General features: G+C 45.1%; 1 protein-coding gene across 1 annotated transcript in view; it reads left to right on the forward strand.

Annotated features, from left to right (window-relative positions):
- The first annotated feature begins 14,878 nt into the window (after nt 1–14,878).
- The window catches only part of ptar1 (protein prenyltransferase alpha subunit repeat containing 1), a 59,687-nt gene continuing 58,573 nt past the window's right edge, over nt 14,879–15,992 (forward strand). The window contains exon 1 of the mRNA XM_086030700.1: nt 14,879–15,210. Within this exon, the coding sequence (XP_085886826.1) occupies nt 15,125–15,210 (86 nt within the window). The 5' untranslated portion in view covers nt 14,879–15,124. The remainder of the gene's footprint in view (nt 15,211–15,992) is intronic.

A 15,992-nucleotide genomic window follows, 5' to 3' on the forward strand; every position in this document is an offset into this window, starting at 1 on the left:
TAGAGCTGGAACACCTTTGTAATCAGGGACTCCTAAGAAAATAAAAGGGAGGAGACGCAGGAGCCGGGCAGAGGGTTTTAGGAACTGTAATCGTACTTCTCTGCGCTCTCCTTGCAAGTAAAAAGACAATATTTTGTCTCACTTGGTGTGAACCTGACATTAAATTGGTCCTTCGAGCCGGATCCCTATATGCCTTAAGTTTCCAGCTGTAGAGTCAACCCCCGGATAAAGTCCGTGACCACGGCTCTAAGACCCTTTACGGGACTGGTCCTTGGCCTTGGCACTTCTGGGAACTGAAGGTTGATGGGAAGCCGGAGGAGTGAAGACATCTCTGGGTGAGTAGGAAACTCACAACACTCGTTGGTGAGTGAATTGCGCGCTGGTAAAAAACCTTGACAATACTAGTCCCTTGTCAAGTGGTACAAGACAGAGTGAGTCCATAAAACTGTGAGACAGAGTTAGTCTTTAAAACTGTAAAACAGAGTTAGTCTTTAAAACTGTAAGACAGAGATAGTCTTTAAAACTGTGTCAGCCTTGAGAATACTAGTCCCTATCATGGCAAGACAAAGTGAGTCTATAAAACTGTTAGGGCAACGGTGCCCTGTACGTACTAATTTCCATGATAAAACACTGCTAATAGTGTGACTGTGTATACTGTGTGAGTGGATATAAACAGGATTGTAAGTGACAACTTTGTGTGGACGCAATAGGCAAGAATCCTCCTCCACTTGTGGTAGAAGCTTGAGATTGCCACACACTGTTGATTGTCAGAACGGTAAATCACAACGAACAAGGTTTTGATAAGTCATTCAATGACATGAAGTCCAAAGACAATGTGAATCTAACTTGTGATGTCAAAACATGGCAGGAGATTTTGGGACATTGCAATGTTGATGATGTGTTCAAATTGCCGAGTGTGGTAAAGGGTATGACGGTTACCGGTAACACTAGAATAGACTGCAATGTGTGCACAGAGGGAAAATTCATCAACAGTAGACATAGGAAATCGGATGCAAAAGCTCGTGCACCTCTTGAGCTGGTATACACCGACTTGGCAGGTCCTATTGAGCCAACTAGTCAAGATGGTTATAAGTATGCAGTCTCATTCACAGATGATTTTTCAGGGGCAGTATCTGTTTATTTTCTCAAAAACAAAAATGACACACTATTGGCAACAGAAAAGTTCCTTGCAGACAGTGCACCATATAGCAGTGTCAAATATATTAGGTCAGATGATGGTACAGAATACACCAACAATGCCTTTCAGTCACTCTTGAGGGAAAAAATTATGGAAATGAAACTTCATCCCCATGCTCTCCATACCAAAATGGTGCAGCCAAATAACCCCGTGGTCCCTTATGCTGTTCAAAATGCTGCTCATGTCCGTAACAGATCTTACAATGACAGGATTAAAAACACTCCATATTTCATGATGGGAGGAAGAAAGCCAGATCTATTCCAAAATGTGGGAACAAGAAACACAAGACATTAGACGCAAGATGTGAGAAAGGGATTTTTGTTGGGTATAGTAGAAGCCCTGCATATCTGGTATATAATCCAGAAACAGAAAAATAATCAAAACACAGACTGGTAAAATTCATAAAAAAATAACTGTGTTGAAAGACAGACACAAATAAATGAATGTGATTCAGAAATCCTGGGGAGCCGGAGTACACTTCCTGACACTGAAAATTGTGATGATAAACCACACAGTGAAGGCAAAGAAAGTCATGACTTAAATGAGAATGATAAATACAGATGCATCACAGTATAATGAGGCTTCAGAAGAATTCAGTGAAAAAAAAGCAGATGCGGGCCCTGTCTACTATCAGAACCACCGATATCCAAGAAGAGAAAAGAGTTTTCCAAAATACTTAGATGATTATCTGACAGACCTCTAGTATGGATGTCAGTTGAGACGTCCGGATGGATCCAAGCAATGAAGGAAGAGATTCAATCACTCCAAGAAAATGAAACTTTTGAACTGGTTTCTTTATCTGAAGGTAGAAACATAATTGGGGGAAAATGGGTATATGCCTTGAAAGAAAACGCAGAAAGAAGAAAAGTATATAAAGATAGATACGTTGTAAAGGGGTACAGTCAAACAGAAAGCATAGACTACCACGAGATGTTTGCTCCAACAGCAAACATCACATCTGTACGGGCTTTGATGCAGATAGCTGTCCAAAACAGTCTCATCGTCCATCAAATGGACATAAAAATAACATATTTATATGCGCCAATAGAAGAAGAAATTTTCTTCGAACAACCAGAGGGTTTTGAAAAGACATCAGAAAAAGGAGAGAAGTTGGTGTACAGGCTAAAGAAATCCCTCTATCGCCTTAAACAATCTGGGAAAAACTGGTACAAGCTTCTAAATGATCATTTAGAGCAAATTTTGTGAGAAATCTATCTGATGGAAAATTATGTGATCATTATCATATTTTGGGTATGTCGAAAAGGGTGCTCAAAGACTGCTGTTCTGACACCTTTAAGGGGACGGGCCTTGGAGCTCCGACTCGGGCAGGAAGAGGAAGGAGGAAAATAGAGAGACGAAAGAGAGACGGTAGCGAGACTTGTGCCAGTTATTGAAGTTTAAGTTTAAGCCTTAGTCAACAGTTTATCCTGCCTTTAAGTTGTGCGTGAGCCAAGTAAGTTCATAAGATAAGATAAGAAAGCCTTTACTGATCCCACAGTGGGGATTTCAGACGAAGAGTATATTATTTGTTGTACGTTGTTTCACTGCTATATTCACACGCATACAGTATTTAATGGCGAGTTAGTACCGCGATTTCGTCTCGTGTTTATAACTTGATGCTGTTCTCAGGTGTATGTTTGTGTAATATTTGTATGTTCGTGTTGTAATATTTACATTATTTAGATATTAATACGTCTTTATTTGTTTGTAGAACCACACCTGTTAACCGAATTCAACTTCATTAAACGTCAGAAAACTCAAGATTCTCGTTATTGGAGTTCTAACCGGACTCACAACAGTGATTTGGAAATTCCGACCAGCACAAAACTATTTACCTTTCTTTTAGTGGTCCTACAAGCCAAATAGCAAATTGCTGTTTGAAGATGCAGAACCCAGAATTAGCAGTAACTTGCAGTAAACCCAAATGATTATCATCAGTGCCTCAGTATATGTCTGATTATGACCTGAGTGGGCCAGGGGCTCTGAGTAAATTCCAAAGACCTCCTCCAAGGGCATTACAAGTGGAGTACGAAGCCACGGAGCGCTCAGCTAGTAGATCCCTATCATCACCATTTAGCCAAGGCCTTGACATGGTGAATTTGGGGGATGTGGAGCAAGAACAGGAGTCCAGGCAATTTATGATGCAAGCCACCAGGGGGCAGGATATAAACCCACTCATTGAGTTTAATGCTGCTCTTAAAGAGATGCGTCAAGAAAATGCTGAACTCCGCAAACAGTTTCAGAGCCTGATGACTGTCCAATCTTCCTCCACCTCAAGGCACATACAGCGCTGGTTATGACGGAAGTGACCAACTCCCAATCAAAAGTCAACCTAACATCCCAGCCCACCCACGCCACAACATCAAACACGCAGCTCGTCTCAAAACCCGAACCAAGATTTTTCACAGCTCAGAGTTTCGCAGCCACCCACATAGTCCATTCTACGCTGCCGCACCCCAGCAGAGTGCTCCTCGTGCAGACCTGTATTGCCAAAAGTATCCTGCTTACTCATTCAGAGCTAGTGATCCACAGTATGGAGATTCATATGCTGGCTGAGATTCATCATTCTCCTAAGTGCCATACTCTGATGTTCCACAGAGAGAGACCTCATACTCATACAGAGGACCGAAGCCCAGCATTCCCAGCCTCACATCACCAGACCCCCGAGAGTTTGCAGGTATGAACATAGCCTTAGAGAATTTATTACCCCACGACGCCACTGAGAGATACAAGTACCATATCCTCACCGATCACCTGAAGTGTGAAGAAGCCTCACTTGTGGCTAACTCCTATTGTAATTCCAGGCAACCCTAAACAGATACGATGCTTGCTCTCACCAAGATGTATGGACAGCCCCACAATCTTGCTGTGCAACGGATTGCAGAGTTAATGGATGGTCCGAACATACACAGTGGTGATGTTAAGAGCTTTCGTTTATTCGCTCTCAATGTGTGATCACTAGTGGGAATGTTAGAACAGCTGGGGCAACAGGGCCATGTAGGGTTAACCTGTGGCTCTCATGTTTCGAGGCTTCACAGTTAACTCCCCCACGACCTCAATGCCAGCTTTAAGAGATGTATCCATCCACTTAGAGTAGCCATTCCAACCCTTCTTGATTTTGCTGATTGGCTAGAATACGAACTAGAAGTTCAGGAAGACAGTGTTACACCTCCCAGGAGGGAGGAGTCGTTCAATAAGAAGCGTGACGGCAACCGCACTAGTAAGTCTTCAAGTAAGTCTGCTACTATCCTCCTGAACACTGAGAGAGGCTCGGGATCAAGCGCAGCAGCACCACCAGCATCTGATGAGTCAGCCAATAAGACCAAGAAGGTGGAGAAGGGAAAGGCCTACTGCCCATATTGCGATAATGACAAGCACTTTCTGAACAGCTGTTCCAACTTCAAGGACTTGAGTTGGGAACAAAAGGTGAAGTGGATTAAAGTCAACAATAAGTGCTGGCGTTGTGGACGCAATCATCAAGCGGCGAAGTGCACACTCAAAGCCCCCTGTAAGACCTGTAGTCGGAAACATCTACTCATGCTGCATGAGGTCAACGAGAGAGAAAAGGAGGAGGAACAAGCACCAGATTCACCACCAACCGAAAGCTGCCTCGTAAGCACCACCAATAAAGTCCTGTACGTGGACCGCCCAGTCTACAACTACAAGGTGTTGCTGAAAGTCACTAAAGTCTTCCTGAGGAACGGTGACAAATCCTTGGAGACATATGCAATTTTAGATGACGGCTCTGAGCGGACAATACTGCTCCAGTCTGCTGCCAAACAGCTGTGTCTAAAAGGAAGGAAAGAGGTGTTGGCTCTCCGTACAATCCGACAAGGAATGAATCACCTCCATAGTATGTTTCACAGTCCCTCCTGCTGACAGCCCTGACAAGATATACAGCATCCAGAATGCCTTCACAGCCGAGCAACTGAGTTTAGCAGAACATTCCCATCCAGTTGCCTCACTTTATTAACATCTGTCTGGTTTGCCTCTCCTGCCACTGAATAGAGTCCGCCCCCTGCTGCTTATTGGTGCTGACTACACGCACCTTATTACACCTACAGAGCCAGTCAGACTAGGACCACCCGGTGGGCCAGCAGCTGTGAAGACACGCCTCGGATGGACTTTACAAGGACCAGGGCAAGCCGTCAAGTCAAGCCCTGACGTAAGTCACTGCCTTTTCACATCTGCACCATCATCCACAAAGCTGCTCTCGTGTGTTGAGAAGTTATGACAGATGGATGTGCTCCCCTACCGTAGTGAGAAGCTGGCAGTTCAGTCAAGACAGGACCAAGAGGCAATTAAACTCCTTCAAGAACAAACAGTGAGAGTCAATATCAATGGCACTGAGTGTTATGCCACACCCCTTCTTCGAGTTAAGAACATGCCTCTCCTCAAAGCCAGCCCTGTAGCAGTACTGCCACTCCTGAGAGGCACAGAGAAGCGCTTAGCCAATTTCCCCGAGCAAGCTGCTGTCTACCAAGAGGAGATCAAGCTAGATCTTGTAGATTCTGGCTATGTCGTGAAGTTAAGATAAGATAAGATAAGATAAGATAAGAATGCCTTTGTTGATCCCACAGTGGGGAAATTTTCATTGTTACAGTAGCAAAGATATAGGTCACACAGGGGCGGCGGCATAATGTGGCCATTAATGTATAACATTGACGGCAAACATTTAGAATCAAACCTATGTAGATATACGCAGTAACATGTGTATATACACATGTGTATACACACCAACCTACATCTACATAAAAAATATGAGGAACACTCATTTCGGCCTGTACATAGTACAGAGGAAAAAATACTCTAAGTGACAGTGCTGCAGTGCTGTAGTGAAATGTAAGGAACAGCATTGGATAAAAATAAAACTAGACTAACAGTAGTGGGGAATGTTGAGTATTGCACGGTATTACAGTAGTGGGGAATATTGGGTATTGCACGATATGAGCTCAGGTGCAGGACTGCACAATTGCACTAATGACCGCCAGTTTGCAGAGACTACACAATGTTCTTGTTAAAGAGTCTGACAGCAGCAGGCAAGAAGGAACGGCGGAATCTCTCCTTTGCACAGCGAGGGTGTAACAGTCTGTCACTGAAGGTGCTGTGGAGTGCTGTTAGGGTGCCCTGGAGGGGGTGGTCCGGGTTGCCCAGCATTGATGACAGCTTGGCCAACATCCTCCTGTCCCCCACCGAGTCCACAGAGTCCAGGGAGCAGCCCAGGACAGAGCCACATAAGTGTATAAAAACATTTATGTCCACATTTTGTGATTTAAAAAAAAAAAAAATCTTTTTATACACTTTTAATAATCTTGACCAGTTTGTCCAGCCGCTTCTTGTCCCGGGCCGAGACGCCGCCTGCCCAGGTGACCACTCCCTGGAAGATGACCGATGCAACCACCGAGTCATAAAAGTTCCTGAGGAGTGTCCCCTGAACCCCAAAAGACCTCAGTCTCCTGAGTAGGAAGAGTTTGCTCTGACTCTTCCTATAGAGGGCGTCTGTGTTGTCGCACCAGTCCAGTTTATTGTTCAGATGAACACCCAGGTACTTGTAAGTTGAGACTCTCTCAACATCTGTTCCCCGGTACTGTTCCCCTGTACTGGTGCCGGTGAAGAGTGCTGGCGCCTACCGAAATCCAACACCATTTCTTTGGATTTCCCCACATTGATCAGGAGGCGGTTCTGCTGGCACCAGTCCACAAAACCCTGAGTAAGTTCTCTGTACTCCCGATCATCTCCGCCTGTGATGAGGCCGACAATCGCAGAGTCGTCAGAGAACTTCTGCAGGTGACAGGTAGGGGTGTTGTAGTTGAAGTCCGAGGTGTAGAGGGTGAACAGGAAGGGAGCCAAGACAGTTCCCTGTGGGGCCCCCGTGCTACAGAGGAGCGCGTCAGACACACAGTCCTGTGTCCTCACATACTGTGGCCGGTTTGTGAGGTAGTCCTGGATCCATGTGGTGAGGTGGTGCGCCACCCCCGCCCGCTCCAGCTTGTCTCCCAGTAGGGTGGGCTGGATGGTGTTGAAAGCACTGGAGAAATCAAAGAACATGATCCTCACAGTGCTCCCCGCCTTCTCCAGGTGGGAGAGTGAAGTGTGGAGGAGGTAGATGATGGCATCATCCACACTGATGCCAGGCTGATATGCGAACTGGAGTGGGTCCATTGAGGAGCTCACCAGAGTTGACAGACCACTAAGTAGAGAGCAGTGCAGAAAAGTGGTATATCCCCCACCATAAAGTCCAACATAATGGAAAGAACCGGGTGGTGTACAACTGCTCATTTCAGCTTCAAGGTCACAACCTCAACCAGCTCCTGCTACCAGGTCCCACTCTCAGCCCCGCCTTGCTAGCTGTGCTACTATGCTTCAGGGAACATGCAGCGATATCCGCAGCATGTTTCATCAGGTGAGGCTCTTACCAGCCGGTCGACCACTGTTGCGATTCTAATGGAGGTACATGCAACGGGACCACCCACCAAATGTGTCTGAGTCGCAGGTGCTTCCCTTTGGAACCACTTGCAGCCCCTGCTGTGCAACGTTCGCGCTGCAGAAGCATGTCATTGACCACAGCCAACCAGAAGACGACGTACGTGATGCCATCAACAAGTCATTCTATGTGGATAACTGTCTACTTAGTCTCCCCTGTCCAATAGCTGCCAAGACTCTTGTAGACAAACTGCGGCATCTTCTGGCTGATGGTGGATCTGAGCTGAGGCAGTGGGCAAGCAACAATCCCAGTGTCGTCAACCATCTTGCACCAGACATGAGGTCATCCAGCTGTGAGTTGTGGCTCAGCCAAGGTCAACGCGACCTCCAGGAGCCAGCACTTGGACTTCAATAGAATTGTAAGTCTGATTCTCTCACCTACAAGTACAGACACATTGACTGCCCTGTGACTACAATGAGGAACATCTATAGAGTTTTAGCCAGCCAATATGATCCTCTTGGCTACATTGTGCCTTATATCACCCGAGCTAAAGTCATACTGCGCCACCTTTGGGAGAAGAATAGGGAGTGGGATGACCCACAGCTCCCACAGGAGTTACTGGAGAGGTGGCATGAATGGAAGGCAGAATTAGTACACTTGTCTGAGATAATACTGCCTAGGTGCTACACTAGTCCCAGCCTTGATCAGCCTAACTGCACAAGAGACTTTCATGTATTCTGTGACGCCTCTGAGCAGGCATATGTATCTGTACCTTATCTGAAGACAGAGGATCCAGAGGGGAAGATTGAAGTTGCGTTCCTTGCAGCCCGATCACGTGTTGCCCCCAAGAAGCAGCAATCTGTTCCTTGATTAGAGTTGTGTGCTGCCCTGACAGGTGCACAGCTCTCAAAGTTATCATCACCAAGTTGACCCTGCCTATTCGCAGCTGCGCCTTATGGTCAGACTCAGCTACTGTCTTGGCCTGGTTGGGCTCAGACTCATGCAGATACAAGGTCTTCGTGGGTACACGTGTGGCAGAAATACAAGAACTGACAGAAGCCTGTACATGGAGGTACGTGCCCTCACGAGCTAACTCGGCCGATGATATAACCCGTTGCCCCACTCTTCAAGACATCAGCCAAGGTAGTAGATGGACCGATGGCCCGACGCTTCTGAAACAAACTCCAAGTGACTGGCCCGAACTACCTCCTCCAACTCAGGGTGGCCTTGAAGGTGAGCTTAAACATGTGGTGCTAACCCTGACCAGTTCAAGTCTTCCAGATCCTCTCCAATATAAGACGTGGGACAGCTTCTTAGAGACCACTGCGTGTCAGTTTCATGGGGCGGCTGACTCCAAGAACCCCATCATTGCTGATTCCTATGCTACTGCTGAGCTGGAAGCCCTACAACAATCTCAAAGAGAGCCATTCCCTGAGGATATCACCCAGTTAAAGGCCAACAAACCCACCGCCAAATCAAGTCGCCTTCTTCTACTTGCACCTGAGTTTGATGTAAAAACAGGATCATCAGAGTAGGAGGCCGTCTTCATCGTAATCCTATTCTGGCAGTGGAGGAAGTGCACCCCATCGTTCTGGAACCCAGACATGCTCCGACCAGACTCATTATAGAGGACTATGATGCAAAGCTACATCATCCAGGTCCAGAACGAGTGTTTGCAGAGATCAGAAGGAAATACTGGGAGCTACGTGGACGCGAAGCTGTACGCCACCATCAGAGATCCTGTGTGGAGTGCAAGAAGTGGAGAGGACAACCAAATCCTCCCAGGATGGCTGACCTCCCTCCAGCTAGACTGTGACTCTTCAAACCAGCATTTTATTCTACAGGCGTAGATTGTTTTGGGCCATACAACATCAAGATTGGACACAGAACAGAAAAGAGGTGGGGGATATTATTTAAATGTCTAACCACTAGAGCAGTCCACCTCGACCTGATCCCCAGTATGGACACAGATGCGTTCTTAAAGGCCCTGAGACGCTTCATAGCCAGACGAGGGAAACCCAAGGAGATTCTTTGTGACCAGGGACCAAACTTCCGAGGAGGAGAGCGAGAACTACAGGAAGCATTCCAAGAGCTTCATCCTGAGCTCAAGCAGCAGCTTGCTGGTCAGCAAATCAAGTTTGCTTTTAACCCTCCTGGATCCCCACACTTCGGAGGATGCTGGGAACGAGAAATCCGCTCATTGAAGACTGCTCTTCAAGTCACCATCGGAGCCCAAATAGTCACAGAGGAGGTGTTACGCACGGTCCTGATTGAAATTGAGGGGATGCTGAATTCCAAGCCCCTATGTTACACTTCATCGGAGATCGCAGACCCTGACCCCATTAGACCCAACTGTCTCCGTATGGGGCGGTGGGACGCCTCGCTACCACAAGTTGTCTATGAGGACGCAGAGATTCTTGGACGGAGAAAATGGAGACACAGTCAGATGCTAGCAGACCATTTCTGGCAGCATTTTCTGAGGCACTACTTGCCAGAACTTCAAGCGCGCCATAAGTGGCAGACCGAATCAGCTAATCTTCAAGTAGGAGAAGTTGTCATGATCGGAGACAACCAGCTGCCTTGGGCCTTGTGGCCTGTGGGGAAAGTCTCTCAGGTCTTTCCCGGACTGGACATCAGATCAGATCAGCTGAAGTGACTGTGAAGGGCTTACGTCCGACCTGTAGCAAGACTCATCAGCCTACCTGCCCTGCCTAAGGACAATTAATCACCACTTTGTGTATCCTTTTCAGTTGTTCATATTCACAGGTGAATACGGGGGCGGCTGTCGAAAAGGGTGCTCAAAGACTGCCGTTCTGACTCCTTTAAGGGGGTGGGGCTTGGAGCTCCGACTTGGGCAGGAATGAGGAAGGAAGAAAATAGAGAGACAGAAGAGAGATGGTAGCGAGACTTGTGCCAGTTATTGAAGTTTAAGTTCAAGCCTTAGTCAACAGTTTATCCTGCCTTTAAGTTGTGCGTGAGCCAAGTAAGTTCATAAGATAAGATAAGATAAGATAAGATAAGATAAGAAAGCCTTTTGTTGATCCCACAGTGGGGATTTCAGACGAAGAGTATATTATTTGTTGTATGTTGTTTCACTGCTATATTCACACGCATACAGTATTTGATGGCGAGTTAGTACCGCAATTTCGTCTCGTGTTTACAACTTGACGCTGTTCTCAGTTGTGTATTTGTGTTGTAATATTTACATTATTTAGATATTAATACCTCTTTATTTGTTTGTAGAACCACACTTTGACTTGAAGCATCAAGCCCTGTTGACTGAATTCAACTTCATTAAATGTCAGAAAACTCAAGATTCTCGTTATGGGAATTCTAACCGGACTGACAACAGTGATTTGGAATACCTACCAGCACAAAACAATTTACCTTTCTTTTAGGGTAGATGAGCTAATAATTGCAGCAAGCAACAGAGATCTACTCAATAGATTCAAAGACACAATGAAATCCAGATTTAATGTGAAAGAGCAAAATGGGCAAAATATCCTTCTTGGGCATTCAGTTTGAACAAGAGTATGAGGAAATCAAAACGAGTCAGAAAAGGTAGATCATAAAATTGCTTGAAAGATTTGGAATGTCAGACTGTAAACCCAGATACACACCAAGCAAACCAAGACTCGAGATAAAGAAAATGACCAAAATGAGGTTGTCAATCCTAAAGAGTACCGTGACATTCTAGGCAGCCTGATTTATGCCATATTGTACAAGACCTGTTATCAGCTGGATAGTGAGCAAATTGTCACAAACACGGGTGAAGCCAAAGGCAGGCAATTTAAGGACTGCTAAACATATTTTGAGATATCTAAAAGAACCCTTTCTTTATTGCTGGAGAGTCTTAACTTATTTTAACGTTATAGTGCCCGAAACATTGTTTTTGTGTGTGTATGTGCGTGTGTGTGGGTGTGTTCCATTGATGTTGTTTTTAATTTGATTGTATACGTTGGATGGCTGCCTGGCTCATTGTCATCGTGTGGATTTGTGAAGGGTTTGAATGTTAAACGCCTGATTTGTTTGGATTTGTTTGCACTAAAGAAAAAAAAAAATTAGTTGAGCTGCCGTACTTAGCGACCTTCTGCACATGCGTCGCTGATCGTCCAAATAATGGATTCATACCTCCCATCGACTGGAAGACCGAGCCCGAATGTTTTAATTTACTACTTTTACTGAAGTTTTAATATAATTTTAAACAGCAAAATTGCCGAAACAACAATCCGTGCCTCAAGGGTGACTCGATCCAAACTCACCAGATGTGGGAAGGGAGTATGCTTGTGGGGGACAACGTGGGACGCAGTTGACGCTCGCGACGGCCACCAAAAATGCATATGGCACAGCTTGTCAACTGTTATATAATAAACAGAGCTGGGCATTTGACCCTTTTGTGCCGGTCCGGCCGCGACTCTCCACCCTTGACCTGGGTACCCTCCCGGCCACGACCCTCCTCCCTTATTCATAAAAATCGCCCCCCAGCTCCAAAAAAAAAAAAGTGGCCGTGATTGACGCCGCCACGGGAGAGATGCTAACGCCAGAGGCATTTTAAGGATCATTAGCTGGCTAATTTACTCTTCGAACTCGCTGTGGACACGCTTCAAAATGCGCCTCTAGTACTTTACTACTTACCCAACTGCGTGTGCTTACTTCCATTGCGAGCCCCGGGTTGGTTTTGTCGTACTGTGTAATTATTTGGGTCCAACAGACAGCCAGAAGTCACATTCAATAAGTTACTTATTTATTTTATACGCCATCCTTCGTTCACGGCCTTCAAAATAAAAGCATACCAGCAAACCACTATACACAGCAGGTTTGCTACGGCGTATTTCCGGAAGTAGGAAAGATGCCAGAAGAAGTGCATGAACTCCACCTTGATGTGCCAGCGTCATATTTGAGTGCTGCGTGAAGCTTAATATACTCCCGGACACAAATTGTTTTGAAACAGTTAAGTTCCAAGTCACATGTCCACTGATAGTGTAGTGGTACACACGCCTGAGTTGTGTGCGGGCAGCGTGGGATTGATTCCCGCTCAGTGACAGTGTCTATGTGTGCCCTGCGACTGGCTGGCGACCAGTTCGGGGTGTAGTCTGCCTTCGCCCATTGACGGCTGGGATAGGCTCCAGCAATTCCCCGCGACCCTGTATAGGATAAGCGGTTTGGAAGATGACATGACATGACAAGTTCCAAGTCAGGTGGCGTCGCTTCAAAAAGACAGCGACAACAATGGATATTGTGCCTGCTACAACCATAAAGGGACCGAGATGACTAGACGATGCATTTAATTTTATTGCCAAACTAGTTTGCTTTGCAGCAGCAACGAGCTGTGTCCTGCATCCTCTCTCTCCTCCTCTCCGTGTAGGAAACTGTATGTCATCGCAACATGTGACATAATGGACCGATCAGAGCAGCAACAATTCCTGATGGGTGCGTGGCATGTGTTGCAGACCTGTCGCCAACTGCACAATGCGTCAGTCACGTGAATCAATGCGGCAGTTGTCGCTCGCGCCGACGCGGGAGTAGAAAGAAGCCTAAAAAGAAGCCTTTCACTGAGTAGGCTGAGATTAAATTTGGCCGCCTCGCGACCACGTCAAACGCATGAGGGCCGATTAGTGGGCCGTACTAAAATCCACTTCCAGCCATGCTTAGTCCAGTCATTTTTTAAAAAGCCCCCACCCCCCGCCCAAAAAATGGGAATTCTGCTGTGCCGGAGGGTCCCCGTTCCGCCCCAGGGACCGACTGCCCAACTCTGATAATAACCTGGAACAAAATAACAATTATAGGTCTACAAATAAAAACACAGAATTGCAGTTGAAATTATCTGCAGTTACAAAAATACAACACAAACTGCTAGTAAAAAGCTAAATCTCTGAGACATTAATATCAATAGGACAGGGGCGGAGCCAGCACGTGGCTAACGGGTGGGCCTGAATATTTCTCACACTGAGCACAATCCTCCTATCCCGACACATCGTATATTCAAATAAAATGACAAACTGAAAATTATGAAGTTCAGATCCTCCTTAGACAACCACAATTATACCATTCTTAATTGTCAATACAATAAAAAAAACACAACGAAACACAAATTCAAAAATAGTTTCATAATAATTTACAAAAAATTAAAAAGTATATATTTTTTCATGAATCTCACTGGGTGGGCAGTCTGTCAACTGCGTGGGTCTGTGCACACCCAGGCCCACCAATAGCTCCGCCCTTGTAATAGGACCTCACAATAAAGGCTAAAATTAGTCAGTCTCATCATATCTTGATGTAGATGCACTTTAACAATAGTCACAATCACACAATAGAACCTTTTCAAATCTCAAGTCAACATATGAAGTGCAGTAACAATTTACTACAGTAACAGAGAGAATCCTAAAGACAGGCTACTACAACTATACTGCAATTCACATTATTTTCAAACTAAACAGCCACAGCATAAAACGAAAATAAAAAAAAGAAGTATATCAAAGATAGGAGATAACAATACTGTAAGTACAATAAATTCAGTTGTAAACAAACGTGTCCACCACATAGCAGCACTTTCAGAAGCAAGGAAAGCACTGATGAAACACTTTAGGTTATGTCCATCACAATTCAAGTTTTTCAGTTTTCTCCATAACAGCAACCGCAGCCACAAAGTTCACAGAAAGCTTTATCTGACTTTATCTGGCTTCACCCACGGACAACGGAGTTCCCAGACCTGTTGTAACTGCATTTCATTTTCTTTGCAGTCTTCTTACTTTCCTTAGAGTCCTCCATTTTTATTAATTCATCACAAATTTCTGGAACACGTTGCAAAAATGCTTGTTTTTGGTAGGCGTATCTTTATAAACAATTATTGCCTGCATGTGCGCCCAGCTGTTTGATTGACAGCATATCCCTGCCTCTCACAGTCTTGCACGCAGACAGTCACACTATACAACCCACACACACCCTGCCCGAGACCCGCCCCCATAAGAGCTTCCACTGTGTGTTGTCTGCTCTCCTCACACAGACGTTTAATAAAAAAGAAGATTTTAGACACACGTTTGAAAATTGGTGCCTGCCGATTAGACATGCAGGACAGCGAGTCAATTTGCAGGATGCATCAAAAATCATTAAAATGCGGGACAGTCCCGCTCAAATCGGGACATATGGTCACCCGACGTGCCTCCATGGTTCTTTAAGCAGAGGCGTACGTCGATGACGTCACACGCACTGTGCCAATACTGCAATTTTGTACACTTGTTACCTGCGCTCTCGAACACTATATGCACTTCGACTACGTGTACACATCAGTGAGGGCCGTGGGGTGCAAGTGTGGCTATTGGGATTGGGTCTGTAATGTTATGAGTGATCGAGCAGCCCTGTCACCAACCCAGTGACGACTTTACTTCCCATTGGCTCGCAGCGCGCATGAGCCGTGTATTGGCAGAGCCATCTAATGCTCTATGGTGGAAGCGTTGTCATTTAACCCGGAAACACTCGTCTATAAACTCGTTTTATGACCTAAAATGGCGGAGTCGCGGTCAGAGGTGGACGTCTTGGTCCAAAGAGTAGTTAAAGACATTACTAATGCATTGAAGAGGAACCCTAACATGTGAGTTTGACTATCTGTTTTGTTTACTGACTAAATATGCGTCTGGTATTTATCATGACTCGATCGTCGCTGTTGACCATCGGTTTATCTATACGCCTGGAATATATATCCTGGCATGTGAGCGCATCAAGCAAAGTTGACTTTTTTTCTTTGCATGCTTCTTGGGTCGCCCATTGATAGAGAATCGTTGTTTCTCTGACCGGTTAGGTTAAAAATGGTCGTTTTTATTACAGTGATATTTGAAATAACAGCTTGCTTGATGCCATGTAATGCCCGTGGAGGTTCGACGCGACTAGTCAATCATTAATAAGTATGTCAGAACTAGAAATTAACCACCGCTGTGTATACGACGGTCTATACTACAATTTATACTTTTTTGTATCTTGTTTTACTTTTTCACTCTAATTTCAAAAGGGCTGGACCATTATATCCGTGGCCATTTAAAAAAAAAAAACAGTCTGTCTGCCTTTGATTTATTTGGAGGGGGAGTGCAAATAATTCCAACTACATTTGGAAAATATTTGGATTTGTCTTGCTGCAAATCTTGTTTAGAAATCATTTTAAATTTACATGCATTTTATCTGCAAATCTTGAAACTCAACGACTCGAACCCAACAACAGGTTTAGTAGCGCCTGAGCTGTTTACAAAAATAAAACATTAAGATAAAAAAACCTTTGTGAAACTACAGCAAAGTTGTTAACAAATTAGAGCAAAAATGGTGAAAGGTTATTGCATACGTGATTCATCTATGCTGTTGAGACTTCTTATCATAAGGTGTTAT

Source organism: Filicampus tigris, chromosome 5 (assembly GCF_054856515.1).
Source record: "Filicampus tigris isolate MCC_2025a chromosome 5, RoL_Ftig_1.0, whole genome shotgun sequence".
Taxonomy (NCBI): domain Eukaryota; kingdom Metazoa; phylum Chordata; class Actinopteri; order Syngnathiformes; family Syngnathidae; genus Filicampus; species Filicampus tigris.